General features: G+C 40.4%; 1 protein-coding gene across 1 annotated transcript in view; it reads left to right on the forward strand.

Moving 5' to 3' along the window:
• The window catches only part of CNTNAP5 (contactin associated protein family member 5), an 852083-nt gene that overhangs the window by 393174 nt on the left and 431258 nt on the right, over positions 1-27651 (forward strand). Inside the window, exons 5-6 of the mRNA XM_024743412.1 lie at positions 15698-15901; positions 25785-25969. Coding sequence (XP_024599180.1) covers positions 15698-15901; positions 25785-25969 — 389 coding nt within the window. The remainder of the gene's footprint in view (positions 1-15697; positions 15902-25784; positions 25970-27651) is intronic.

Genomic DNA, 27651 nt, shown 5'->3' on the forward strand with positions numbered 1-27651 from the left:
GCCTGATTGATGTCTCAATTTGGTCATGTCATAAACAGCTCAAATTGAACACATCCCAAAGGGAGCTCTTAATCAACTCCGACTACACTCAGCATCTTCTTGTGGTCTTTCTCATCTCAATAAATACACCAGTTGCCCAAACCAGACCTGAGAATCTTTCTTGAAATCTTTCCTTTCCCTTACTTCCCACAGTAAATTCAACAGCAAGTTCTATCAGTATTACATCCAAAAATCATCCCAAATACTTCCATTTCTTTTCATCATCACAGTCACTAGCTTAGTTCAATTACATCATCTATCATCTGAATTTTTAACATAGCAACCTACTTTCACTCCTCTTTTCTTTTAGTCCATTATCTCTGAGACAGCCTGCAGGGTCATCATGAAATACAGAGCTGAACCACTTCCTGCTGGAAACCTTTTGATGCCTTCTGCCTGCACTTAGGAACAAAGTTCTGTGAAAAAAGAACAGGACTGGAGGACCTGGCCTCTGCCCACTTCACTGGCCTTACTGTCCAGCAATATCCTGTCTTCTCTGGGCTCAGACACTACTGGCCTCTGTCCTGCCCTCTGTGATGTCATGTTCTCACCTATCTCAGGACCTTCTAGCTGGAATGCTCCTCCCTCCCTCTGACTTCTTCAGCTCATCTCTTAATAAGCCTCAGCTTTATAATCATCTTCTCAGACAGATGCCCATTGAGTCCCAATTTAAATAAGGTTACTCTTATTTTTCTATCTTAAGACATACCATTCTTTTCTTTCAAAGCATCTGTTTGAGCTGTTCTAACAGAACACCATAGGCGGAGTGGCTTATAAACAAGATAAATCTATTTCTCACAGTTCTGGAGGTTGGAAAATCCAAGATCAAGGCACAGCAACTGATGTGTCTGGTGAGGGCTCACTCCTTGGTTCATAGATGGTCATTTCTCACTAAGTCCTAACCTGGTAGAAGGGGCAAGGGAGCTCTCCAGGGCCTCTTTGATAAGGCCACTAACTTATTCATGAGTGTTCCACCCTCATGACCTAGCACCTCCCAAAGATCCCTCCTCCAAATACCATCTCGTTGGGGATTAGGTTTTAACAAGTTATTTATGAATTTTGGGTGAATACAAACATTCAGTGTATAGCAATCACTATCTATCTGTCTATCATCTATCTATAGAATATCTATCTCTATCTCTATGTAGAAAAGGAGAAGGAGAAAGATATTAGGTGGACAGATAAATAGATATCTAATAGCTGTTTACATGTGCATTTCATTGTGAATTACCTGTCTCACCTACCGGTTTATGAGCTCCACAAGGTTAAGGACCATACCTACTTAGATACCCAGTTCTCAGCTCAGAACAAGACTCATTTCGATTAAATCAATTAAAATGTTGAATGAACAACTTCCCCGAAGTGGCACAGTCTTTACTGTTCGTATCTCCTTGGGATTTCTACTATATGTCTGGAAGTACTTAGTCATATGACATGGGGAAATTTTATTAGAGGGAAAGTATCATATTCAATTTTCTAATACCCATAATATTTTTTATTCACAAGACCAAAGTGAGCAACCTACAATTCCTGAGCACATGTAGTTAAGATGTCAAGGGACAAAGTTTAGCTGTTGCCCAGTCCAGGAGTTCCTTGATTTTTTACTTGTGTTCTGAAGCCTAACTCTACATAAGAGTCACCTGGGGATATATATTTGTAAATACATACTCTGACCGTACTCCATCTAAATCATAATCACTGTAAGGGCCCCAGCATAAGCATTTTTTTTTCTGTTCCTAGGTAAGTGTTATATGGAGCCAAAATTTAAAACTCTTGTTGCAAAATCCTCTTCGAACTCTGAGAGTCAGTTCATCTTAGGCAACACTATCATGTTCATGTCTGTGATTGCTAATCTTAAGGATTTTCAGTGTCACATAAACACGTTTAAAGGCAGTATGCTGTGGTAATATTAAACAGATGGGTTCTACACTTAAACCACCAGAGATATAAACTTAGCTTTATCACCCACCGATTGTATAATCTCGGACAATCTTGGGTCCTCTGTGGACACAGTTTCTTTTTTTGATGAAGGGAATGGTAAGAGTAGTGATCATTTCCTATATGCAGATTACTTAAAATAGTGCTTGGCATGTGAGAAGCATTCACAGAGTGTTAGCTGTGTTCCTCATTACCTTCATCTGATAATTAAGCTGGTTACCAAACTTCTCCCTATTTTACCTTTCCCTCCTTATTCAGGACCACACAGCCACCTGTACCTCAAAGGGAGGGGGTAAACATTTTTACATACCAGGTTTCTAAAGGTTCCAACACCTTCATCAGGCCATCTGGAGACTTCAGGCTATATGGACTTCTGTCCGGGGTCTTCTTTTGAATTTCTTTTAAACAAGGAACACTAATCAATTTTAAAAGCATTATATAAATTCTGATAAGGTATAATGATCTGTCAGGCTTCCCTCATTAAAAATTACAGCCATCATTTTCTATCTCCAGTTACCTTCTTTTCGCACAAAACAGACTGGCTCCTATTTGGTTAATTATTGCCAAATTGTGTCATGCAAAATTCATCAGGCTCAGAGTTGAAGTCATATTCTCTTTCCCCATGTAAATCTCTTTGTCATTCTAGCTTCAGCTGCCCTCTTTGTTGTTGGTCTCATTGTTTGGGGCCATTTATCACACATGGTAGAGACCACAGAGTCGTATATTTCATCCTTGGCATGCCAAGACCCATGTGGCCATATCACAGGGAACCTCAAGGCTGAGTTTATAGCATGCAAACCCTGGGGAAGAGGAGGTATGGGGTGACAGCAGTCAGACCTGAGGGCTTGGAGGCCCCTGTGGAAGCCTTGAATCCCACTTTGGAAATCAGAACATTTTATCATTCATTGCAACTCTTTCATTCTATAGATAAGGAAATGATGGCCCAGAAAATTTCTTAAAAATAAGTGAATTAAAAAGAATGAGATCTCCCTACTCTTCTTTCTCTTAATTCATCTAGGAATCACTGAACAATCTCTTCTGTGAAGAGACAAATACACATATATATGTAATAAAAACATGTTAAATACAAAACACTGCAGTATGCTACCTTAAGTCAACTTTTCTGATCTGTCTTAAACAGCGTCACTGATTGATTCAGTCTTAAAATCCCTTCAACAGACAATAAACATTACTCAGTAACCCCCCTCCCCCCTCTGCTCAGCTTTGGAGACAGAAAAATAAGTAACACAACCTCTGCTTTTTTGGAACTCAAGGATTTTTAGTAACTTTGAAAAGCAGACAAGTAAATGGTCGTAGTGGAAGTTGAAGAAACCAAGTCTTTTGTAAGGCTAACAAATGAAGGGAAAACCCACAGCTAACAAGTTTCCTGATGAATTAATGTCCTGCTGCCCAGGGTGTGATTTGACCAGCTATATCCCTCTGAGTTCCATGACCCATATGCTAACAGTGATCATTTTAAAGGAAAACATAAACGGAAAAATGACCTAATACTTAGATCAACCACTTAATGCAGCAGTGGGTTCCCACACAAATGCCAAGGGCTTGCCTTCTACAGTTTGTTTTATGTTTACTCCTTGTTGAAATTGTCACTGGAGTGATTTACTGTGATTCTCCCACTGGCCTCCTGGCACTAAGTTCTGTAGATTTTGCCCAGATAGAATCATTAACAAAGAGCATTCAATTTCCCCTAAATGTAAAAACATGATAAATCTTTTATTTTAGACAAAATAACAAATAGTCGGGGGCAGAGGGGCGATGGTAGCTCTCCTCCCGTTTTGACACTTGTTTAAATGCCTCATTATGGGAACACTTTCAGGGGGCAATTGTGTTGTTACTGAACCCAAGTTGGTGTGCTCAATGCACAGTGGGTCCAAATAATACTGAAACGTCAGAGTTTGGAGCAGAGAAAAGTTTATTGCAGGGCCATGCAAGGAGAACAAGTGGCTCATGCCCCTCAAAACCCCCAAACTGCCCAAAGGGTTTCAGCAAAACATCTTTAAAGGCAAGGTGAGGAAGCGGTGTGATTGGTTGGTGCAAACTTCGCGGTGCAGAATCCTTTGTTCTCGCAGCCGTCCACGCAGCTCAGGTCACAATGCTCCTGTAACTTTTATCTCTATATGAATGGAAAAGTTTTACACCCTTAAAGGTCAGAGCCTTGAGAATGGGCTATCCTGTATATTTCAGGCTGTAGACAACATGCTACATTCTTAACTTGAAGCGAAAGCAATAGAATACAAAGGTTAAAATAAAAGAAATAGACCTAATATGGAGTCAGATTTGTTCTTCCCTATCATAGTGTGTTGTGGCTGAAGATCACTGAGGCCCATGTGAAGCAAGGGAGCAGTTCATAATTGAATTATGCTCTTTTCACAAGGGTGAGCTGCTCAGTAGCAGCCTTTGCCTTGATCATTCCTTCTGTGAACTTGTGAACAGGATTCATGAAACATTACCACCCCTCTGCTGAAACCTTCTGTTAACCTGTCTGCACCTTGGGGTGACCATACATCCCAGCCTGCTGCATATTTTTCTAGTCCATGCTTGTCATCTCAGTTTTGTTATCTGCTCCCCTTTTCACTCTCCCAAGCCCCCTCTTTGGGTAATAAGTTGTAGGTATAATTACACTTCCATTTATTGCATCCTATACCAGCAGAGTGATTCATTTGCCTTGTCAGTGTTATTGTGTCTGAGTCCCTGAGTGGGACAGCCCATGTCGCAATGGTTTTGCATCTCACGGTTCAGCACAGTGACCAAAAAGAGTATAGAATATACCCAATAACTGCCAATGCACTTGAGAATAAACAAATGGAAAGATTTCTACTACTAAAAGAATTATCTACTAAAAGATTTATTTTAGGGAATTCCCTAAAATAAATACATTCACTTGGCTTCGTCTTGTAGTTAGTGAAGAGCTCGGTGGAACTGCACATTTTAGGTGTGCTCAGAGTGTTACTGAGTCCAAGCTCGTACTGCTCACTGCACGACAGGCCAATAAATAGAGAGATGAGCTGCTGGGACAAGGAACAGCAGCTTTATTCCATAAGACAACAGACCAAGAAAATGGTGGACTAGTGTTCCACAGAACCATCTTGCCCAGGTTTGGATGCTAGTTTCTTTAAGAGGGGGAGGTGAGGAGGTAAAGCAAAAAGGCAGTAAGTTGTTGCACATATTTCCTAGTTCCAGCCAGACTCCAGAGGGGATGGGTTAATTTCTTCCTTCCTGCAGCCATTCACAAGTGGTCCTGGTCAGGATGTTTCCTGTGAGCTTAAATACATGTATTTTAGCTTAAGCTCAGACACAGGAGGCAGAGTTCCTGGACATGGGCCATCATGTATACTTTAAGCTATAGGTAGCATCTCTTTAGTGATTCATTTGTAGCAAAAGCAATCGAATACAAAGTTTAAAGTAAAAGAAACAGATCCAATATAGAGTCAGATTTATTCTTCCCTATTACAAGAGGTGTCTACAAGTATAAGATTGCCAAAAAACCTAGACGTTTTAAGAAAGCAAATGTGACTGTCAGAGCAAAAAGTCTATCTGCTAAAGTTAGGATTAAAATTTAGAGTTTAGATTTTGTTTTTTGTACTACGACTGTTCTTTACGTTGTCTTCTTAAGACCTATTCTGTTTTTCCGAACTGCTCTCATGCACAGACACATCAGAAATTCTGTAAGAAAAGCTATTCTTAGGAGTTGTCATGGTTAGTTTGGAAACTTACATTGTTTTCGCAGTTCATCTGAGGTTATCATGGGCCTCTGATAAGGCCTGGAAAAGTCACAGAGTTGGTGGAGAATCTCTGTAAATTTGAGTTGACTGTGGAAACCTCTGTGGTCTGTGGATTGCTAACCAAAGCCCTCAAGTGTTCAGTGCAAGTGTATGGTCTGAATAATAATCACTTTTCTTATATAACGTATCATGAGATAAGCTTTGCACTGTAATTGTATTGAAAATCATGTTTACTGCAAACAGCCCCAGAGTGAGCGGCACTGATTTTCTCAAGATGAATCGATGGTTTCTCTTGTCAACTTAGAGCTCCAGCTTTCCTTCTTGTGAGAAAACAGACTTCGTGTCACAAACACACACGATAGCCTTTTTCAGCTCACTTGGGGATTCAAGCTTGGAGTCTTTTATTCAGTGGAGCCCTTTTTTTAGCTAGTTTGTTGACAAGCTACCAACATCCATCAGATATGCCAGAATATGCCTCCAGAACTCTGTCTTTCTCAGACGAGAAGCTATGACAGCTGGGTCAGCAATTATGGGCCCAGTGGGAAGTCAGCCAAGTACTGACATTTCTCAGTACTGCTGGGATGGAGAGAGTGTGTGCTGGATTTATCTTGATCTAAAGGGAGAAGTTTGTGAGCTGGAGGACCTGCCCTTATCCTGAAGACTCCTTGGGTTTACGATCTACCTAACCTCAATATTCTAGTGCAGTCGGCCAATGTGTGACCATCTTATCAAACCACAAATTGAGTTCATTATAATGAGATTCTAAAAATCGATTTTGAGAAAGAGGGAGAAATGGTCCACTCCAGGAAGCAAATATCTAACAGCTGTGTTCTGGCTGGCATTATATGTTTGGAAAAAAAAAAAAAAAAGAACTCTGATGCGTGGTCACCATGTATTAAGGGCAGGAAAAAGTGAACACCCAAAAGGCCACATTAGGGCTTTGTCACCTTGGCAGGAGACAACAAAATCAGGTAATTCCACTGAGAGGGAGAGGTTTGGGTAGCCAGGATTGGAATGTGCACTGACCAAATAAATAATATGGAAGAACTTTCTAAAATCCAGAGTTATTTTCTCAAAACCCAAACTGGCTACGCACTTTCCCTACTTTAAATACTTTGACAGTTATTTCTCCATTCATCTCAGATAGGATCCTCCATTACAAACCCCTGAGTCTCTCCCCAGCCTCCTGACTCCCCACTGACCTGGCTTTCTTTTACCAGAGAGGTTCTCAAACCTCATTGAGTATCAGAATCACCTAGAGGGCTTGACCACATGCAGACGGCTGGGTTCCAAGTCCAGAGTTTCTGATTTCTAGGTCTGTGGTGACGTCCTAAATCCTGTACTTCTAACCAGCTCCCTGGGGATAACGAGGGTGCAAAGAGCACACTTCTAGAATCACTGGTCCAACAAGTCAGACTCCGAGTGGATCTGAAATCTCATCTTCAGGAACGGGAGGCTACTTCTCTCTGCCGGCAACACCCTTTCTGCACACCTTACCTGCCTAACCTCCGCGCATCCCTCGGGACTTAGGCGCTGCATTATATCCTCCTGGAGAGGTTAGGCATCCTCCTTTGGGCTTCTCCAGCATCCAGTGCTCATCTCTCCCCAGGACTGTGTAATTGTGTGGTGCTGTCTCCAGCTTAGCCCTTGAGACCAGGGACCTCTACTGAGTTCACTGCTGTCCACCTGTGCTGACCACCGACCATGCCATGTGGAGGGGGCTCCATAAAGGCTCAAATACGAGAATGTCTGGGTGGAAATCGACCAGGATAGGGCTTAGTGGAGGTCATGAGGGCAGGGAAGGCATTGCATGTCTACCCTAAAGTTGAGAGCTACTGCTCTGATTGAACTTGGTCTGTGAGTATAAGAGCAAGTGCAAAGAGCAGGGGCCACAAGGAAATTAATATCAACTTGTAAGGAAAAGAAAGCTTCCATTCAACATTATCTTTCCTTAAATGGGAATTTTCTTCCTTATACACACACTCATATACACACTCCCCAGTCATGCCTGATTCTCCCTGGACAGAGGCATGCAGTCTCCCTGTCCACGAGGTGCTCATCTCATGTAATCGTCACACCAACCCCCCCATTTTCTAATGAGGAAACATTTAGGGCTTCAGTGTCAAAAAACTCATTATTGTGTGTATGCCTTTGGGCAAGGTGCATAATCTGCCTGAGCTTTGGCTTCTCCTTTTTACAAATGGGGAACAATATGGACCTCCAAGGCTGTTAAGAAGAACTTTAAATTAGGCAAAAATATGTTAATTAGTTTCTTTTTCCCCAGAGAATGCTTAATCCAAAGGAAGAAATCTGTACGAGTGGTTTAGAAAAGCTGTGATAGAGAATGCAGAGGATATATTTAGTTTTGTTAGTTATTTTCTTGGTGCCCTTAAAACTGTATTCTGAGATGATCACACACTTCCTCCTTTGCCAATAGGATCGTTCTTTAAACTTTATGCACCTTGCAACACTTTCTTCATTTTTTTTCCTGTTTCTTTTTCATATTGTTAAAGAGAATCTTGTTTCAAGATGCATGTAAAACATTACTGAAGATGCGGATCTCCATAACCAGACCCCATGCTTCAAATTAAGTACCCAAGGAAAGGATCAGGACAAAGGGGTTATGATAATATCTAATGAGGAAAACCCAGCATATGATAGAATTGTTTTTCTTAAAACCAACACTATAAAAATGTGGTTCCTTATTGCTATCATTTAAAATCTGTTGTAGCCAAGTTTGGAATTTGAATACTTCAAATAGCTCCTGTGTCTGGGGGAATTACTGAGTATTCAGTGGGGGAAAACTTTAATCCTTGTTAAACACATTTTTTACACTGTTTCTCCATCTGTGAAATGGCTGATGAATTTTGCGTGTGACTTAATTAATATTGCAAAGGTCCAGGGTATTTGTCTGAGTTTTCTTAGATTGGCAAAGTGTTTCTCTCATTGGCCTTCAGTGGTGTTAAGAGGAAAGCTGCCACCCTTCTGAGCTCTCTAAAGAGAGCCTCTCATCTCTGCTGTCATGAGCATCTGTGAATAACTCAGGAATCGTGTCCCCAGTGGCTGAGTGCATGCCTCCAGAGAAATGAACTCTTTGAGTGTGGATAGGCAACCTGGCTCTTGTAGGGTGGTGGTGGGGGTAATGGGAGAGGAAGTCATAGGACCATTGGTAGCATCGCCCTCAGACATAGGTACTGCACTAGGTCACTAAGTCATTTCACAGGAGGTGCTCAGCTCTGAATTAATGAGGAGATTAATACACATTGAAACCCTCTTCTCAAGGGATGCACTGTCCTGCTGGAGAGCTGGAAACGACCAAGTATCAAAATCTGGTCGGGAGGTGAATTATTGAGGGAGTGGCAGGGTGCTTAGTGGGAGACTAACTCATGGGAGGAAGCTGTTAGGGAAAGGGTCCAGCACTAGACTGATGAGCTGGGTGTTAGAGGATCAACCAGAGAGGAGTGGCACTTGGGAAGGTGCTCAACACACTCAAAACACGGCTAAGTCCTATGCGATGGGTTGGATTCCCAGCTCAGTCATTTGCAAACTGTGTACTTCTTTTGCCATGGTGTCCTTATTTGTAAAACAGCAATAATAAAAACAGCGCATTCCTCATAGTGTTACGGAACGTAAGAATGTAAGTTCATGTGCTCAACACACAGTGAGGCCAAACAAACTGAAATATCAGAGTTTGGACCCGAGAAAAGTTTATTGCAGGGCCATGCAAGGAGAATGGGTGGCTCATGCCCCCAACTTCCAAACTCTCCTCAGGGTTTCAGCAAAGCATTTTTAAAGCCCAGGTGTGGGAGGGGTGTGGTTGATTGTTGAAAACTTCTTGGTGTTTGAATCCTTTGTTCTTGCACCTCTCCGCATAGGTCAGGTCATGATGTTCCTGTAAACCTCCAACAAAACAAGTGCTATTCTCTATTCTGCAACTTTTTATCTTTATATGAATGAGAAAGTGTTATACCGTTGCAGGTCAGAGTCTTGAATAGGGGCTATCCTGTGTATTTCAGCCTATAGGCAACATTTTTAAAGCAAAAGCAATAGAATGCAAAGGTAAAAGAAACAGATCCAATAGGGAGTCAGATTTGTTCTTCCCTATTATGATAAATGATTGATGGGATTAAATAAATTCATGCACAAAAAACATTTAGAGAATTACAGGGCTCATGGTGTGTGCTCTGTACATGTCCTAACCACCCCCCATACACACTTATGTATATGCCTATGACAGACACATAGATACACACTGAAAATACAGCATGCTTGGGGTGGGATGAGAGTTGGGGAGAGAAGTAGAGGATGAGGTGTGAAAGGAGGACAGAGACCAATTGAATTTAATTCTTAGTGCATTGAGTTTCCTGAAGGGCTTTAGCAAAGGTGATGTGAACATGAAAGAATGGGTCAGAGGGAGGCTGCAAAAGTTGGGTATGGGAGGGCAGTTGTGGGGCTATTTTAAGAATATGGAAAGTGATGAAGGCTTGGAGGAATGCCTGCTCAATGTGATGTGAGGGATACTGAACCCCAGGCTCAAACAGATTTCCTTTATACCATGTTCTTGATACCATCTTTACATCATTCTTCAAATCTTTACCACTGCAGTAATGCCTTTGGATTAATGATGGAATGAGGGAATGGAATGTTATTGAGTGACTATTCATTTCCAGGTATGATTTATGTAATTCTCATAATGGCTTTTAGGGTAGGTTTCTCTTAGCTGTATTATACAAATAGGACACTGAAACTCAGAGAAGTCAAGAAAGTTGCCTCAAGTCCCCCAGCTAGTAAATAGCAAAACCAGAGTTGAAACCCGGGTCTGTGAGACTTCAACAATATTTTTTTTCCCGTCCTATTGATTGGCTCAGTTTCTTTAAGATCTCATGGCAACATGGAGCTGTGTTTCCTTAGAGGTAACCTGTGTCATCACTGCTTATGGCATAAGGGTGCTTAGTGGGAGACTAACTCATGGGAGGAAGCTGTTAGGGAAAGGGTCCAGCACTAGACTGATGAGCTGGGTGTTAGAGGATCAACCAGAGAGGAGTGGCACTTGGGAAGGTGCTCAACACACTCAAAACACGGCTAAGTCCTATGCGATGGGTTGGATTCCCAGCTCAGTCATTTGCAAACTGTGTACTTCTTTTGCCATGGTGTCCTTATTTGTAAAACAGCAATAATAAAAACAGCGCATTCCTCATAGTGTTACGGAACGTAAGAATGTAAGTTCATGTGCTCAACACACAGTGAGGCCAAACAAACTGAAATATCAGAGTTTGGACCCGAGAAAAGTTTATTGCAGGGCCATGCAAGGAGAATGGGTGGCTCATGCCCCCAACTTCCAAACTCTCCTCAGGGTTTCAGCAAAGCATTTTTAAAGCCCAGGTGTGGGAGGGGTGTGGTTGATTGTTGAAAACTTCTTGGTGTTTGAATCCTTTGTTCTTGCACCTCTCCGCATAGGTCAGGTCATGATGTTCCTGTAAACCTCCAACAAAACAAGTGCTATTCTCTATTCTGCAACTTTTTATCTTTATATGAATGAGAAAGTGTTATACCGTTGCAGGTCAGAGTCTTGAATAGGGGCTATCCTGTGTATTTCAGCCTATAGGCAACATTTTTAAAGCAAAAGCAATAGAATGCAAAGGTAAAAGAAACAGATCCAATAGGGAGTCAGATTTGTTCTTCCCTATTATGATAAATGATTGATGGGATTAAATAAATTCATGCACAAAAAACATTTAGAGAATTACAGGGCTCATGGTGTGTGCTCTGTACATGTCCTAACCACCCCCCATACACACTTATGTATATGCCTATGACAGACACATAGATACACACTGAAAATACAGCATGCTTGGGGTGGGATGAGAGTTGGGGAGAGAAGTAGAGGATGAGGTGTGAAAGGAGGACAGAGACCAATTGAATTTAATTCTTAGTGCATTGAGTTTCCTGAAGGGCTTTAGCAAAGGTGATGTGAACATGAAAGAATGGGTCAGAGGGAGGCTGCAAAAGTTGGGTATGGGAGGGCAGTTGTGGGGCTATTTTAAGAATATGGAAAGTGATGAAGGCTTGGAGGAATGCCTGCTCAATGTGATGTGAGGGATACTGAACCCCAGGCTCAAACAGATTTCCTTTATACCATGTTCTTGATACCATCTTTACATCATTCTTCAAATCTTTACCACTGCAGTAATGCCTTTGGATTAATGATGGAATGAGGGAATGGAATGTTATTGAGTGACTATTCATTTCCAGGTATGATTTATGTAATTCTCATAATGGCTTTTAGGGTAGGTTTCTCTTAGCTGTATTATACAAATAGGACACTGAAACTCAGAGAAGTCAAGAAAGTTGCCTCAAGTCCCCCAGCTAGTAAATAGCAAAACCAGAGTTGAAACCCGGGTCTGTGAGACTTCAACAATATTTTTTTTCCCGTCCTATTGATTGGCTCAGTTTCTTTAAGATCTCATGGCAACATGGAGCTGTGTTTCCTTAGAGGTAACCTGTGTCATCACTGCTTATGGCATTGATTAAGTCCATACATTAGCTAGACATCACAGGGATTGAAATAAAGATCATGAATGCTGGGATGGATTGGAGAGAGAGGAGATAGTGTCTTGGAGTGGAGCGTCTGGGTGCTTCAGACTGAGACAACCAGATCAGGGCATCTCTTGTCAGCAGTAACTCAAGATTCCATGCTTATTTATGTCAGAACTCACCTCACTTCCATAGTCATATACAGTGAGCTTTAAACTGTTCCCATAGCACTGGGTGCTCCCTTCTATTTTAGCTCACAACATATTAGTGTCATGGTCCGCCAATTGTATATGCCATGTTCCCTCACTCAGCACTAAAGCTCCTAAGGACCCAGTTCCTAACCCAGAGTCTGGTGCAGAGCCACAGGGGAGACATCGGAAGAGACCATGAAGATACAGATGCAGACTCTGCACCCAAATAATTTCAAGTAGAGTTTGAGAACCTGAAATATGGCAGAACAGGAAACTTGGAGCCAGCTTGCATTCCATGGGCAACAAACCATTGAATCAAAAAGTGAAATAGCATTATTTGGGGTGAGAAAGTGGGGTGCCAGCACTGGGGAGGAATGCAAAGTCCTCCATGTATCCTAAACACTACTAATACTCCTACTATCTGTTATTGATTTAACACAAATAACGTGACAGACATGATGGCATCCCTTTGTACAAATTGCCACTTTATATGGATAAGCACATTTAATGCTCACAGCAGTCTTCTCTGAAGGGTGTAATTACCCCACTTTATAGATGAGGAAATCAGGCGTAGGGATGTAGAGATGCCAAAGCAACAGAGTTAACAAGTTATGACCGTCACAGCTTAACATCCATGATCTTATCTACATTATGATCCTTATTATTCTATGATTGATGCCAGCTTGCTGTCTGTAGCCTCCATTTGGTTTTCGTAAAGTCTGGTTCAGAGGACAGAGGCAGGAACATTGATGGGGTGATACGGGGAGAGTCTGAGAGAGCTGGGAATTTATGAAAATCCCTCCGTACCTGGACTATTTCATTTTAGGGTCTTGGGAGTCATCAGCAAGTTTTTGGTTAGAACCACTTTATTCCAGAGGAATAAATTGTGAAATGGTATTTTAAAATTAATTACAGGAAAAGTATGATTTTATTTTCATTACAAAATTTCAGCTTTCCAAAGGACGCTTCTATATGTTTAGTCAAAAAAACCCCTTAATTTATCACTGTGAATGTTCAAGGTGAGGATTTTAATTGCTTGGTGAATAATAAAAAATTGAGTTATCCCAAGTACTTGATTTCAAATAAGAATAATTTCACCCCCCACACACCCATTCGCCACCATCTCACCCACATAAGATGGTATATAATGAATCTGTTTTAAGTATAATTAAATAGCCTTAATGTTTTTCTATTATAAAAGTAATAAAAGTTTTTTGTAAAAGTTTTTGTGATGAAAAACTAGGAAAAGTAATGTAAAAATAACCTATAAAACACCTCCTACATAGAGTCACTATTAATTTATTTTAAAGGCTATTTTTTAGAGCAGTTTAGATTCACAGCAAAATAAAAAGGAAGGTACAGAGATTTCCCATATACCCCCAGCTCCCAAAAATGCAAGTTCCCCTCCCTCATTATCAGCAACCCCCATCAGAGTGGTACATTTATTTCAATTGATGAACCTAGGTTGACAATTTGTAATCACCCAAAGTCCATAGTTTACATTATGGTTCACTATTGCAATTGTACATTCTGTGAGTTTAGACAAATGTATAATAACATGTATCCATCATTATAGTATCATAGATTATTTTCAGTGCCCTAGAAATCCTCTATGCTGTGCCGATTTATTTTTCCCTCCCATTAACCCCTGGCCTTCACTGATCTTTTTACTGTCCCATAGTTCTGCTTTTTCTAGAATGTCATATAGTTGGACTCATACAGTAGACTTTTCAGATTGGCTTTTTTCACTAAGTAATATGAACCTAAATTGTTTTTTCTTTTTTTCATGGCTTGATAGTTCATTTCTTTTTAGTGTTGTATAATATTCCAGTGTCTCAGTGTACCATCGTTTAGTTATCCATTCACCTGCTGAAGGACATCTTGGTTGCTTCTAGTATTTGGCAATTATGAATGAAGCTGCTATAAACATCTGTGTGCAGGTTTTTGTGTGGACATAAGTTTTCAGCTCCTTTGAGTAAATACCAAGGAGCTAGGTTGCTGGATACTATGGTAAGAGTACGCTTAGTTTTGTAAGACACCACCAAACTGTCTTCCATTGGCTGTACCATCTTACATTCCCACCAGCAATGAAACAGATTTCCTGTTGCGCTCCAAATCCTCACCAGCACTTGGTGGTGTCAGTGTTCCAGAGTTAGACCATTCTAATAGGTGTGCAGTTAACAGCATCTCATTATTTTAATTTGCATTTCCCTGGTGACATGTGATGTGGAGCATCTTTTCAGATAATTATTTGTCATCTGTAGATATTCTTTGGTGAGGCGAGACTCCTCATATTTGAAAGTTGCTAAGAGACTAGATCTTAAAAGTTTTCATCACAAGAAAAAAAATTCTATAACTATGTATGGTGACAAACGTTAACTACACTTTTTTGCGGCGGTCATCTTAAAATATATACAAATATCTAATAATTATGCTGGACAGTTGAAACTAATATAACATTGTAGGTCAATTATGCATCATTCAAAAAGAAAAAGAAAATCCTTATTAGCTTTTCGGCCTACAATTTTCAGATATGTTTATACACATCTACTACATAAGCTTATCTAAATTATGATTACCGGGCCTTCTCTTTTTGCTTTCACAATAATGAATGAACATTTTTGTATATGAAAACTAAAATGATAGATACCATCAGCACAAGATAAGGCAAACATGAGAAGGATGTAAGATATTTGCCCTCTCTGTTCAAATAGTAAGTCTTCTTTTACTGCATATTCTTTTCCATTGAACCAAAGGAAACCTCAGAATCCTTCTCAGTGCAGATCTAGGAAGACAGTACTGTTCAGAGCTGAAATAATAAGCTATATATTTCATCTCCAACCTTGAGCCTGAGATAATGGGATAAAGTGACTCCAACTATCAGAAGCAAATTATTAAGGAGGATAAATCATGAGAGATTATTACAACCAGGCATTTGACACAATAGAGCCTGACAAAGGTACTTGTGGTATTCATACCCTGTCCCTTCAAGCAAAAGCTGACAGCACTAATGAGGGCTTTTACTTCTAAGCTAATGATCAGTTCACTCTGACTGTGTGATGGCTGCTTGTAAATGAATATTTCCCTTGAATCTAATTAGATTGGGTCTAGACTATATGTTTCCCAGTGAGTCGGTACCTTATAGATATCAGGAACATTTCTATTAATTGGACAACAACTAAGATGGGAAAGAAGGAAAAGCAATTTGGAGGATGTGCACTGATTTTTCTCCCCCTCTCTCTTTGTGCCTAGAATCAGACATCGCTGACTTTGATGGCCGAAGCTCCCTTCTGTACAGGTTCAATCAGAAGCTGATGAGTACTCTCAAAGATGTGATCTCCCTGAAGTTCAAGAGCATGCAAGGAGATGGGGTCCTGTTCCACGGAGAAGGACAACGTGGAGACCACATCACCCTGGAGCTCCAGAAGGGGAGGCTCGCCCTGCACCTCAACTTGGGTAGGTCCCTGCCCATGTCAGGCTACGGGGAAATCCTTTTGTAGCAGGTCACAGTTCCTTATCCTCCTAGTGTATCAGTTAGAAGTTCCTGGATCACAGTCTAAGTGACATATTTTCCTTATGCAGGTTGGAGAAGAAAAATACCATGTTTAAGCCATAAACAGCATTCTTTAAACAAGGTAATTTTGGTAGGGAGGGAGAGCTACAAGCTAATTGTTCATTCTTTCTTTTTCTTTCTTCCTTTTTCTTTCCTTCTTTCTTTCTTTCTTTCTTTCTTTCCTTCCTTCCTTCTTTCTTTCTTTCTCTACATATTTCTCTTTTTTTTTTCTTTTTGCGGTATGTGGGCCTCTCACTGTTGTGGCCTCTCCCGTTGCGGAGCACAGGCTCCGGACACACAGGCTTAACAGCCATGACTCATGGGCCCAGCTGCTCTGCGGCATGTGGGATCCTCCTGAACCGGGGCACGAACCCATGTCCCTTGCATCGGCAGGTGGACTCCCAACCACTGCGCCACAAGGGAAGCCCCATATTTCTCTTTTTTTAGTAAAGAACTTTAGCTTGAGCGAGTTTACATGCACACGCGTGCGCGCACACACACACACACACACATGCACATGTATTATAATGAGGCTTTTGCTCATAGTCTGTTGTAATTGTTACATTTATGAAAGTTAAGTTCCGGGGGAAAATGGAGGAAAAACATTTTAATATCTTTCCTGGTTTGTTTTTTGTTTTTGTTTGTTTGTTTTTTGTTTTTGTTTGTTTTTGTTTCTTTGTGGGGGAATAAGGGGGTCATATGTATGGCATCTAAGTTTCTGGGCATTCCCATGTCTTATTAAGGGAAATACTGTTTTCTTTAAGTGTCCAAGCTGTGCCAGTGTGAGCCCTAGACTTGCCAAATGCCAGCTAATTTATTAGAGATGCCCTGCTGCCTTCTCTGTATTTAGGACTCAGGCTTCTGCATCCATCATGCCTGCCTCACTACTGGCAGGTCTGCATTTCTTTGTAATCAACTTCCTATCCCAGGGGAAGAAAGAGAGAGGGTCACCCTCCTTTATGTGAAAGGTGCTTTGGAAGGAAGTATGGGCCAAGTGCAGAAGGCAGGGAGCAGAGTTTCCAAAGATGAAAAGGCAAACCAAAAAGCTCTACTGGAGGAAAAGAAACCAGGACCAAGAGTTAGGCTGACGAAAAAGGAAGTGACCATTTTTTATAAGAATGAATCCCTTCCTCCCATTGAAAATGTTAGTTTTAGGGGAAGGGGTGGAGAGTATATTTGTGGAAGAGAATTATCACCCATCACCAAGTATTCCCTATCAAGTAGTAAAGATGGAAAGTCATAGCAGAATTCAGTTTGTAAGCTCAAGTTGGATGAAAGACTGGAAAAATCACAGATAAGTTTTATCTTTTAGTAATTATTATTTAGTAATAAATTATTTTAGTAATTAGCATAAAATGAAGATTATTGTGAACTCATCCCCAAAGCCAAACAATGTAGATCCTTATTTTGAGGCATTTCTGAGCATTTCCTTAGCCTCCATGGTGAGTATTGGCATGGGTAGCAGGGAGAACCTCTGGATCCCAAGTTTTAACTCATCAAATTGATAACTAATGCACTAAATTAAATATTTAACAAAAGCATCTTTAGAAGGAGAGTCTCACTCAGAGGAGAGCAATAAGAGGTTTTGCTAGTAACATAATCGGTTTTGCTCACTTACCTAAAGAAGAAATGTATCAGTGAATTCTATGAACGGTAGGCATATAAATATTCAGCAGAAATACGTCAGTCTGTTAACTGGCCTTCAATTTTTGTGAAAGGAGAATGGATGGAGTAACTCCCCGAACACACACACACCCAGTTACAGTTACTCTGTGGTTCACAGAGCATTGTGGGTTGTGGATAAAGTTATTATGACTTGTCATTAGTAAAGCAGGTAACACTGATTCTGTCAGTGACTGCCATTTGGATTCCCAATTCCAATGTGCCATTACCACTCCAAAGCTCTGCTCCAACATCCATAACCCAATGAGGTACAGCAGCTTCACACACAGTAAAGCAGGATGGAAAGGAAAAGGTGTGCTCATGTGACAGATTTTATTTTAATTGCAGACAGGTGCTAGCTATTTATTATGGGGAAAGTTCATAACTCCCAAGCCTCAGTTTACTTATTTCTAACCTGGGGTTATTACTAACTATCTTCCAGGGCACGAACATAAAAGCTAAAAATATTCAAAATGAATTTTCTTTGTCAGTATATAAACACGGTGAAGCTCTTAATATTACTCATCGTTCAACCAACAATATCTGAATGTCCCACACCCTGTGCTATGCGGGTCTTCCTGGAAAGAAATGGGTATTTTAAGGTAAAGAAGACCCGCTCCATGCTGCAATATAAAGCAAGCAGAATAATTCTCTCTTTCCAGATTCCATCTGCCCCATATTTCTAACTGTGGTGGCGATAATGGAAAATCTCCTTTAGTCTGTTTTCTGCAGAGTTTGGAATTTCTTCATCTTTTCATCTGCTTATGGATTTTACTCATTTCCATCCGTTTACCATGACTGTTTCCTGTACTTATCTCTTTTAAGCAGTCACCTAGGATACTTGTTAAATAGCACAGATTTCTATGTTCCTTCTCTAGAGAGATGCTGACGTATATTAGTACTTTAGCTCTGCGTAACTCTGTTACAGCCAGCAGATTTCTGGAAGCACTAAGTTAAGGGGAAAGGGGGAATGATAATCATTTTGATTTGCCCATAAGAGAAAATCTGTAACATACGTTCCACAAGGGAAAGATAACACTTTGTTCATAACTGTAGCTCTGGAAACTAGGAGAGCACCAGCCTGAAGTAGGTACTTGAGGCAAATTGAGTACATTGGAAAAAGTGGTTTTCATCTCATATATTAGAGCCTCACACAAATACATATTATTCTCATTTGGCTTGCTGACCCTCAAGCCTGAGCTACTCTCCCCACTATCATATTTGCAGAATGCCCACAATATGCCAGTATGCTATCCAATCCTCAGAGCAGCCCTATTAGGTACATAAACATTAGTTCCAATTTACCCATGTGGAATGTTAGGCTGAAGGAGGATATATCACCTGTTCAAATTACACAGCTATAAATTAGCATAGCCACAATTAAAATCCAGTTATATTTACCAGGTTTTAAACTTACTTTCAGATTATAAAATATATGTCAGTTTTAGAAAACTTGAAGGAAAAAAAACACTCTATAAAGAAGGGAAAAATCACTCAAAATCCTACAACTCAGTCATCCTTCTATTAACATTTTTGTATATTTTCCAAGTGTTTTCCTTAGCTATTTATATAAAATTTTTATGTATGATATAAAATTCATGTTCTTCCCATGCTGCCACACAGCCTTCAAAGAGGAAAGACTTCATACCACCCATGATCAAGCTCTTTTTTTAAAGAAATGAATCAAGAAATAAAAAGGAAGAAAGAGAGGGAGCAAGAGGAGGAGCGGGGAAGGAAGAATCCTAAAATCCAAGTTAATGGGCTGCAAAATGGTGCTGGGGCAATGGCCAATGACGGAGGAAGGGGAGGAAGTTTCTCTCTGGCCAGCTGACGTGGACACTGCAGCAGTGTTTCCTTTAGTGACAGTTCTCCAGTTCCTTATCTAATCTGTGACTTTACAATTCAGAAATCCAGGCTGAGTAGAGAGGTTCAGTACCATGGACAGCTGCATGACCTATACCATGGCCTTTGGAGGTATACAGAGTGTGCTGTGGTTCTTCACAAGTGATGCTCTTTGCCGAAATTCTGATTCATATTACCTAGTTACTCCTATGGAGGCTGACTTGGAAAGATCATTTCAATGCTGCAGTTGAACTAGGTGTTTGACTACTCTCTTCGGGTAGAACAGTGAGATTTCTAGAGCTACTAATGGGAGAGAGATTTCTTCTCTCAGCCCGTAAGGGGGTTCATAAAGATTCCTCTTTCCATGCTACACATGTCATTCAGATCACCTGTGGCAGTTTGCCCTCAGTAGAATTACAACAGCTCAAACCCATACATGCAGGTGGGAGAATGAAAGAGCAGAGGCATTATGTGACTGGGGAATTGTGGTGAGAACTAAATAAAACATCAATAGCACATGCAGGTCATTCATCCTTACAAGAGTCCAGCACCTTTGAACTGAGGCATAATGTTTGTGTAATATGACAGTCATAGGAAAGCGAGAATCTCGGCATAGCATAACCACGTGTGGAGCACACTGTCCTTGGGGGGCCAAGTATGGGTTCAGAGGCAAAGCATTTGACTGCATAACCAACTCATTGAGATAGCTTGGGATATCAGTGAACAGTCTGAACATTCTCCAGAGAGTCCAATGAACATTTACTTTAGCTTTTTGAAATTCAAGCATTTTGATAAGCCAACTCATATGTATTTATAAAACATTTATTGTGTTTCTGGACCTGGACTAAATACTACGAAAGATGTTTTTTAATGTTGCCATTTTTTGAAAGCCCTCACTTAGGCACTGGGCTAGACATTTTACATATATATTTCATTTGTATCACATGGCAATCCTACAAACTATATCCAAACCCATTTTACAGATGGAGAAACTGATGGTCAGTGATGTCCAGTAGGTTGCCCCGGGCTACATAGGTCACGTAGATGCATAGCTGTAAACCCAAGATTAGAACACTCTCCAGTCGAACCCCAAGTTCCTGACATTCATTATTCAAGTTTTATAAACCTTCATGAAACAATTACAAATTAAATATCGGGAAGTTGGTATCCATGTGTTATATTTTGAGAATGGAGAGACCAGAGGAGGATAAAGGAGTCCAGAAAGCCTTCCTGGATCCACTTTGAGTTAGCTGGAGATTTCATTACAAAGAGGAAGGGAACACAGGCATTTCAGACAAAGTGTCAATGGGATAAGTTGTTCCACATTTTATGTAAATTGTGTCATTCTTATAATAAGAATTCACTGAACGAGTACATTAAGCCAGGCACTGAGCTATGCACTGGAGGTTAAAAGTTGAATTTACCAGTTCTGATTTTCAAGGAGGACCCAGCCTAGTAAAATAATTATTGCAATTTACTTTCTAATTTTGTAATATTAACTAAAAATATATAATTAGGTATCATCAAAACCACATACCATAATTGTATTAAGATAGCATTTTTTAAGATAACAAAGTCACAGAAGATGGATACAGCTTAGGAGTCAGACTTGAACCATGACTCCTAAATCTAGAGAATGTTTTATTGAATAAACTTTAGAAAATTTTTAACAACTTTAACAATACAAGAAAGATGTATTTCATTGCTTTTTTGATACATAAGGATTTGCTCTGATCTGAGGGTCAAGTCCACTGCAGTCGCATGGTGTCCTGTTAGTTTTTATTTTCTTCAGAAGACTTAACTTGAGTGCTTAGGAGAACATTCATCAGCCCTGAATTCGGCTAAACAAGGGTCTTTATTCTCCTGGATAACCTGCAAAGGTGAAATTTGCCTTCACCTTCTACATCATGTCCTTCCCTCTTAGGATTGCCCCATGTTCCTTTCCAAAACTCTCAGCTTCCCAATGCATCAAATCCTTTTCTTGGTATTCTGATTAAGCTATATAAGCTCACACATATGTATGGTGGAAAGCAGGTGGCCAGGACATAAGAAATGAGGGTAAGTGGGAGTATCAATTTTTCCAGTAGGGGTAGTGGTAAGAGCATTAGCTTTGGAGTCAGAGCTTGGCTGTAACCCTAATTCTTTGTGTCCTTAGGTATGTCTTGTAGCTTCTTTGAGGTGAAGCTTTTTGTAAGGCTGTGTTCAGGAATAATGGAAACAGCCTATGTAAAATGCTTACCTCACTTAGTAGAAGAGAACCTTAAAAATACAAGTGAATACCAACATCGATAACCTGAACAACTAAGGTGGGAAGGTTAATTCTGAAGGTCGGGTGGAGGTAGGCATTGGTGACCTCCATGTGAGTGGTCCCCTATCTCATCAACAATAAATCAAGCCCTTTCCAACGTGAGTTTCTGTTGAAATACAATCTTAAAAAAGAAAGTTTCTGTTCCCTTTTGCTAGGCCATATGATATCCACAGATTGTGAAAGTTAAAGTGTTTAAACTGTTAAGACCAAGCAAGATTTAATCAAAGAAGACTTTGGGTGAAAACAATGCAATATAATGCCCTTAGTCAGAAAAATGTTAGTTCCAAGGGTGAACAATTTGACATGCTTATCCACAGTATGTTGGGGATGGGGGTGGGGGAGAAGAGCAAGTTAGAAATATTTTGCAGTCATTTCAAGTTTCCTATAAAAATTGCCATATGTTTTAGGGACTTGAGTAGTATTTACATTGTTTCATTTTAATTATATCTCAAACCACATGAAAACAAGTTTTTATTTAATTAGTAATAAGAGGTATTTTCCCCCCTAATGTGTTTCTGGCCTAAAAGATAGCTTCCAGATATTTTTATTGTCTTTGTTCTCCACAATTGCCCATAGGAATTTTTATCTTGCCTTAATAAATTGGAAACGAGTTAAAACTAGTAGTTGAACCATAATTGCCACTGAGATAAAACTTGAAATGTGTATTACAGGATGAAGAGTTTGATAATCTTTTGAGAATGAAGTTTGTATTGCAATTTCTAATACTGAACATTTCTAGGTAAAATGGAACCTTTCCTAGGAGTAACCTTTTTCTTCAAGGTAACACCTACTATAGATACAATTTAAAACATCCTATTTAATGAAGAGCAGAATTTCCTGTTTATCCAATTGTTTAAACAGACTTTCACTCAATTTGTGTGCATGCAAGATTTCTGAGTGTTAGCATAGAATGGTTAATGGAGAGCATCGGTGAAATAAGGTCATGTCTACCAATTTTTTTTAGTTAAAAAGATGCTTGTAATGCAGGAGATATTCAACAATTTACACATCACTCGTATAGTTTTCAATGAACCAGCTATGCAGGTTAAGGATTATGTTTTTAATGAAGTTTATTTGTTTTTCCCATTATCAAAGATACTTATACTCATTCTAAAATGTAAGAAGAAAAGAAAAAAAGAAATCAAAACTTCTGTTAATGTTTTAGTAAATGCAAACAAGAATAGAAGATTCACTACGTTATCCAAAAAGTCAAGTAAAATTTAGTCTGTTTGACCTATTCAAAATTAAATTTCTCTTATGAAGTAGGAATAATAGTGTAGAAAAATATTAAAATACTTAATTTAATCCTTGTCTTTATTGGCTCTACTAAAGAAATCAACATATCACTAAAACCCACCCAACACAACACATAAGAACAAATAATTAGGAGGAAAAGATGTGATTCCTTTACTTTTTCATTTTGTGACTTTCAGTGGCTTTACAGTTTCAAACCTTTAATGTTTTGGACTTATTATTACTGAATCATTGTTAAATGCCTTTTTAGTTTTTAAGAAAACATGTCGGAGGTGCACATCAAATTTAAAATGAAATCTCTGATATTAAATCTATTTGACTTATTACCTAGAATTAATAGTTTATAAGGCACACTGTTTCCTTCAACCAATCATTAACCTTTGGACATGTTTTATAAGTAAAAGTTGTGTGTGTGTGTGTGTGTGTGTGTGTGTGTGTGTGTGTGTGTGTGTGTGTGTATGTAGAAGAAGTGGGGGAGAGAGACGGACACTGGTATTCTTTGTTCTGACTGGTACCGCTTTTCACCTACCTGCTTGAGCAAACATACTAAAATTCATCCCTAGGTGGGTCTTTCCTTTACCATGTCCACCTCCAATATCCAAATGGCATGCCAGGTCACCACATGCCAACACCTTCTCACTGGCTGAAAATCCATCCTCCTGTGCTCTCTTTACTTAAGCCCCTCATCCCCCATCTAGATGACTGCCAGTTTTTCTGGCAGCCTTGCCTTCTCATCAAATTCCCATACAGCTGTCAAAATAACCTCCTTAAAATGTTAATCTGAGTCAATAATCCCTGACTTATTAATTGACCAATGGCTCCCATTTCTTAAAAGTAAACACAGGCTGTAACCTAGCTCACACTAGCACACTGGTCCTGGGTGGGATAAACCAGCCCCACGTGGTCATGGCACTCTGCTGCGTGGAATCCCTTTAGGTGTTCCCCTGTACCCCCAACCTTGGCATGTGCTTCCCCCGGCTGGGTAGCAATGCTCCTTGTTCTGGTCAAATATCAGGCCTGGCACCACTTTGTAAAGCACCCTCCACAGCTCCCTACCCTGCATTTCCATGGCTCCCTGCTGTTAATACCAGCAGCATGCTTTTTATCAATTCACTTATTGAGTCTCCACATTCAAACTTTCAGAGAGGGAAGTGTGCCTTTTAACTCTGTAGCTCCTGTATACATCACTTGTCACTGTAAGCAAGTCAGGTAGATATCAACACCTTTTTGTAGATGGATGGAAGGATGAAAGGAAGGGAGGGAGGAAGGAAGGAAGGAAGGATGAAGGGAGGAAAGGAAGGAAAGAAGGAAGAAGGAAAGGAGGAGAGAGAGACGGAAAGAGGGAAGGAAGGAGGGAGGGAGAGAGGTGAGAGAGAAAGAAAAAGAAAAAGATCTATTAATGTATTTGCATAATTTGACACATTTTAAGAACTCAGAAGATGTGGAACAAATCAATATGTCAATGAATAAATCAATTAAAGGCAGCTATGAATTCATCAGCTCTTATTTTTCAATTACAGTCATCTGGGTGCCTCCCCCCAACCCCCATAGGAAGCAACAAAGTGTTATTTCATGCAGGAAGCAGTGACTTGGGGCCATAATGGAGGTAGGAGTGAGCAGCCTACAGTGGAAATGGCAACTCCAGCCCCTTAAATGCTGCACCATGGAGCAGGCTGCTGCAGTTGTTCTGTAAAACATGTCTTAGGAGAGAGAAGAGAGACATTTAGCTTTCAGTTACTAAGGGTACCGAACACATAAAATATTCAAAAATTGGAAGGTTTACATGTAAGTAAAATTAGTTGCATTGAGCTGTTCGTTTTGCTAAGGCTAAGCCATTCTACAGGAAAAAAGAACAAAGAAAAAAAAATTTAATCTTTTTGACAGAAGGATACAGGCAGAAAGTCCATAAAATTGGAGGAGAGACAGGAGGGGAAACGGGCAGACTTGACTGAAAAATGTACCTCTCCACTGGAATCTCTCACATTCTCCCAAGGGGTATCTTCCAAGCTCAGTTTAGGGTGAATCATAGGACCCTTGCCCTGGTCAGTCAAAAGGGTCGAGACCTGGATTTGAACGCTGGCTGCATCTCTACCTAGGCATGCTTACCCTCACCGGACCTCAGTTTCCTAATTTGTCAAATGCAGGTAATCATTTTGTCTTAGAGCATCAAACTTGGAGGTTATAAAATCCCTAGTTAAGTGCCCTTGATAGAGTAGGCATTTGAAAATGGCAGCTAAAATGATTATTTCCTCCCCATTGCCTTCGCCCACAAATCTATCCAACTCATTGGGGCCACGGTCTTCCCTCTCCTTCTCCAGCATTCACTCTTCCTCCAAAACACAGCTAAAGATTCACTTTCTCCTTTCAAGAGCCATTCACATGCAAAGAATATGTATTCTTTCTAAATGTGACAAGTCCTATTTTCAATATCATTCATATGGCCATCAGGATATGGTTTCTCTTATTATTTGATCACACAAGTCCTAACATGTCATTTCACGTGTAGAAGGGGGTGTGTGTATCAGTTGACTGAGATTTTGGTCCTGCAATCTGTGGAAAAATGTTGGTATTCCTTCCCAAGCCCAGCACGGTTCTGGGTCTGCAGGCAGGGAATCATCCTTTACCTTTGGATAGAGAGAGTTGGACTTGCTAGCAGAACATTCTAGTGCTTCAGGCTGCCCTTGGGCACAGAGCCATCCCGTGTTCCATCCCCTTCACAGATGACAGCAAACCTCGGCTCAGCAGCAGCCCCCCCTCGGCCACCCTGGGCAGCCTCCTGGATGACCAACACTGGCACTCTGTCCTTCTCGAGCGGGTCGGCAAGCACGTGAACTTCACCGTGGACCGGCACACACAGCACTTCCGGACCAAGGGCGAGGCGGATGCCCTAGACATCGACTATGAGGTGAGTTGATTCTCCCTGCAGACCTCCAAGCCCCTTGCTTGTGATCAGTAAGAAAATCAGGTAGCAAAAGAGCAAGTGAGAAGATGTGGGCCCCTGACAGATCTTACCCTGGGGCTTCTCTTCCCCTCGCTCTAAGCCCAGTCAGCCGACCACGGGGGAGTCCACGGAGAGAGTATGAGCTGTGAGCCTGGGGAAACGCCTTGCAAGGCATCAGCTAATTGGGTGCATTTTAAAATCAGCAAGGCTCCTTTTTACTTTTTAAAACTTCTTTTTTTTTTTTTTTTTTTTCTGGTAGCTTTCCTGTATCACCATCTAGTCTCCTGCTTACATTCAGTAATTCTTTTTTTTCGAAAATCAGCTTCAGTTAGCCGAGGTCATGGAAAATACAGAAATTATATTAATATAAAATTTTAGGTCAATTATACCTTAATAAAATAAATAATAAAATCCAAAGAAATTGAAAATCTGCATGATAGGCTCTTGTTTTTCACCTTCATTCCTATGCAGACTTCTGACCAATACACAAGGACAGTTCGTTCTACAAAAGAGCAAGAAAGAACTAACTGTCCTTGTGTATTGGTCAGAAGTTTTGCAAGACTAGCGGCCAAGATTTAACCATCTTTGCTAGTAGTTCAGTTCAAGAAGTATATATTGTGCTCCCACTGTATGCCAGGCTCTCTTCTAGGCAATACCAATCAGAGATGACTAAAGCAGAGTCCCTGAGTTGGAGATGCTTACAGTCTAATAGCAGAGTCAGGCCTGGAACACCCACTGCAGAGCAAGGAGGTGAAAGCTACCTTGGAGAGCGGCACTGGGCACTGCGGGATCCTAGGCAGAGAGCACTTGGCTCAACCTTGAATGGGGGTGGAAGGCTTCCAGCAGGAGATGCTGCTAAGTCTTGAAAGGAGAGTAGGGTTAGCCTGATGAGAAAGGTGAAAAAGGCAGGCCAGGTCAGAGAGGACCCTGTGCAGGGTACGGGACATGAAATGTTACAGTCCAGTATCTATGGGATTTGAAACAATCGTCCAGCAGTGGTGCGTGAGGGCCAGCTGGTACTGACTCATGAAGGCCAGCTGGTAGATTTTCAGGAAGTTTGCAAGCTGGCTGGTAAATACAGTCATTATGAAAACCCCAGTTATTTAAACTTATAATCCATCGAAGTATTTTTAAAATGTACTAAATTCATTGATGCCTAGTTACTTTATTTTATTCTATCTGCCTATGTGTCTCTCTATGCATCTATCTATATGTATTTGAGGTTTTCTTTACTTCTGTTGTATCTGTGTGGTGGAAATACACTATATTGGATTGCTACAGTGCATCTCTTTCCGATTCCATATTTAGTGACATCCGTTTGATGGTTTGAAATCCATCGTAGCGGAGATATTTACACCATGGATATTGGTAAATCCTATAAGTCAGGTTTTGATTTATTGTTTTGTTGATTGTCTAGACCAGGGATAGGCAAACTACAGCCTGGTGACCAAGTCTGGCTTGAAGTCTGTTTTCTCCAGCCTGTGTGTTAAGAATACTTTTTATATCTATGTTGTTTTACAAAATTAAGAAATAAAAAGAATAAGTGACAAGAGACTGTGTGATTACAGATAAAAGAGTTCAGTGAAAAATCAACGAAAGCATTCTATAAAAATCAATTGGTTTTATGGAATTTATAATACAGTTTA

This window comes from Neophocaena asiaeorientalis, unplaced genomic scaffold (genome assembly GCF_003031525.2).
Source record: "Neophocaena asiaeorientalis asiaeorientalis breed wild unplaced genomic scaffold, Neophocaena_asiaeorientalis_V1.1 scaffold187, whole genome shotgun sequence".
Classification (NCBI taxonomy): Eukaryota; Metazoa; Chordata; class Mammalia; order Artiodactyla; family Phocoenidae; genus Neophocaena; species Neophocaena asiaeorientalis.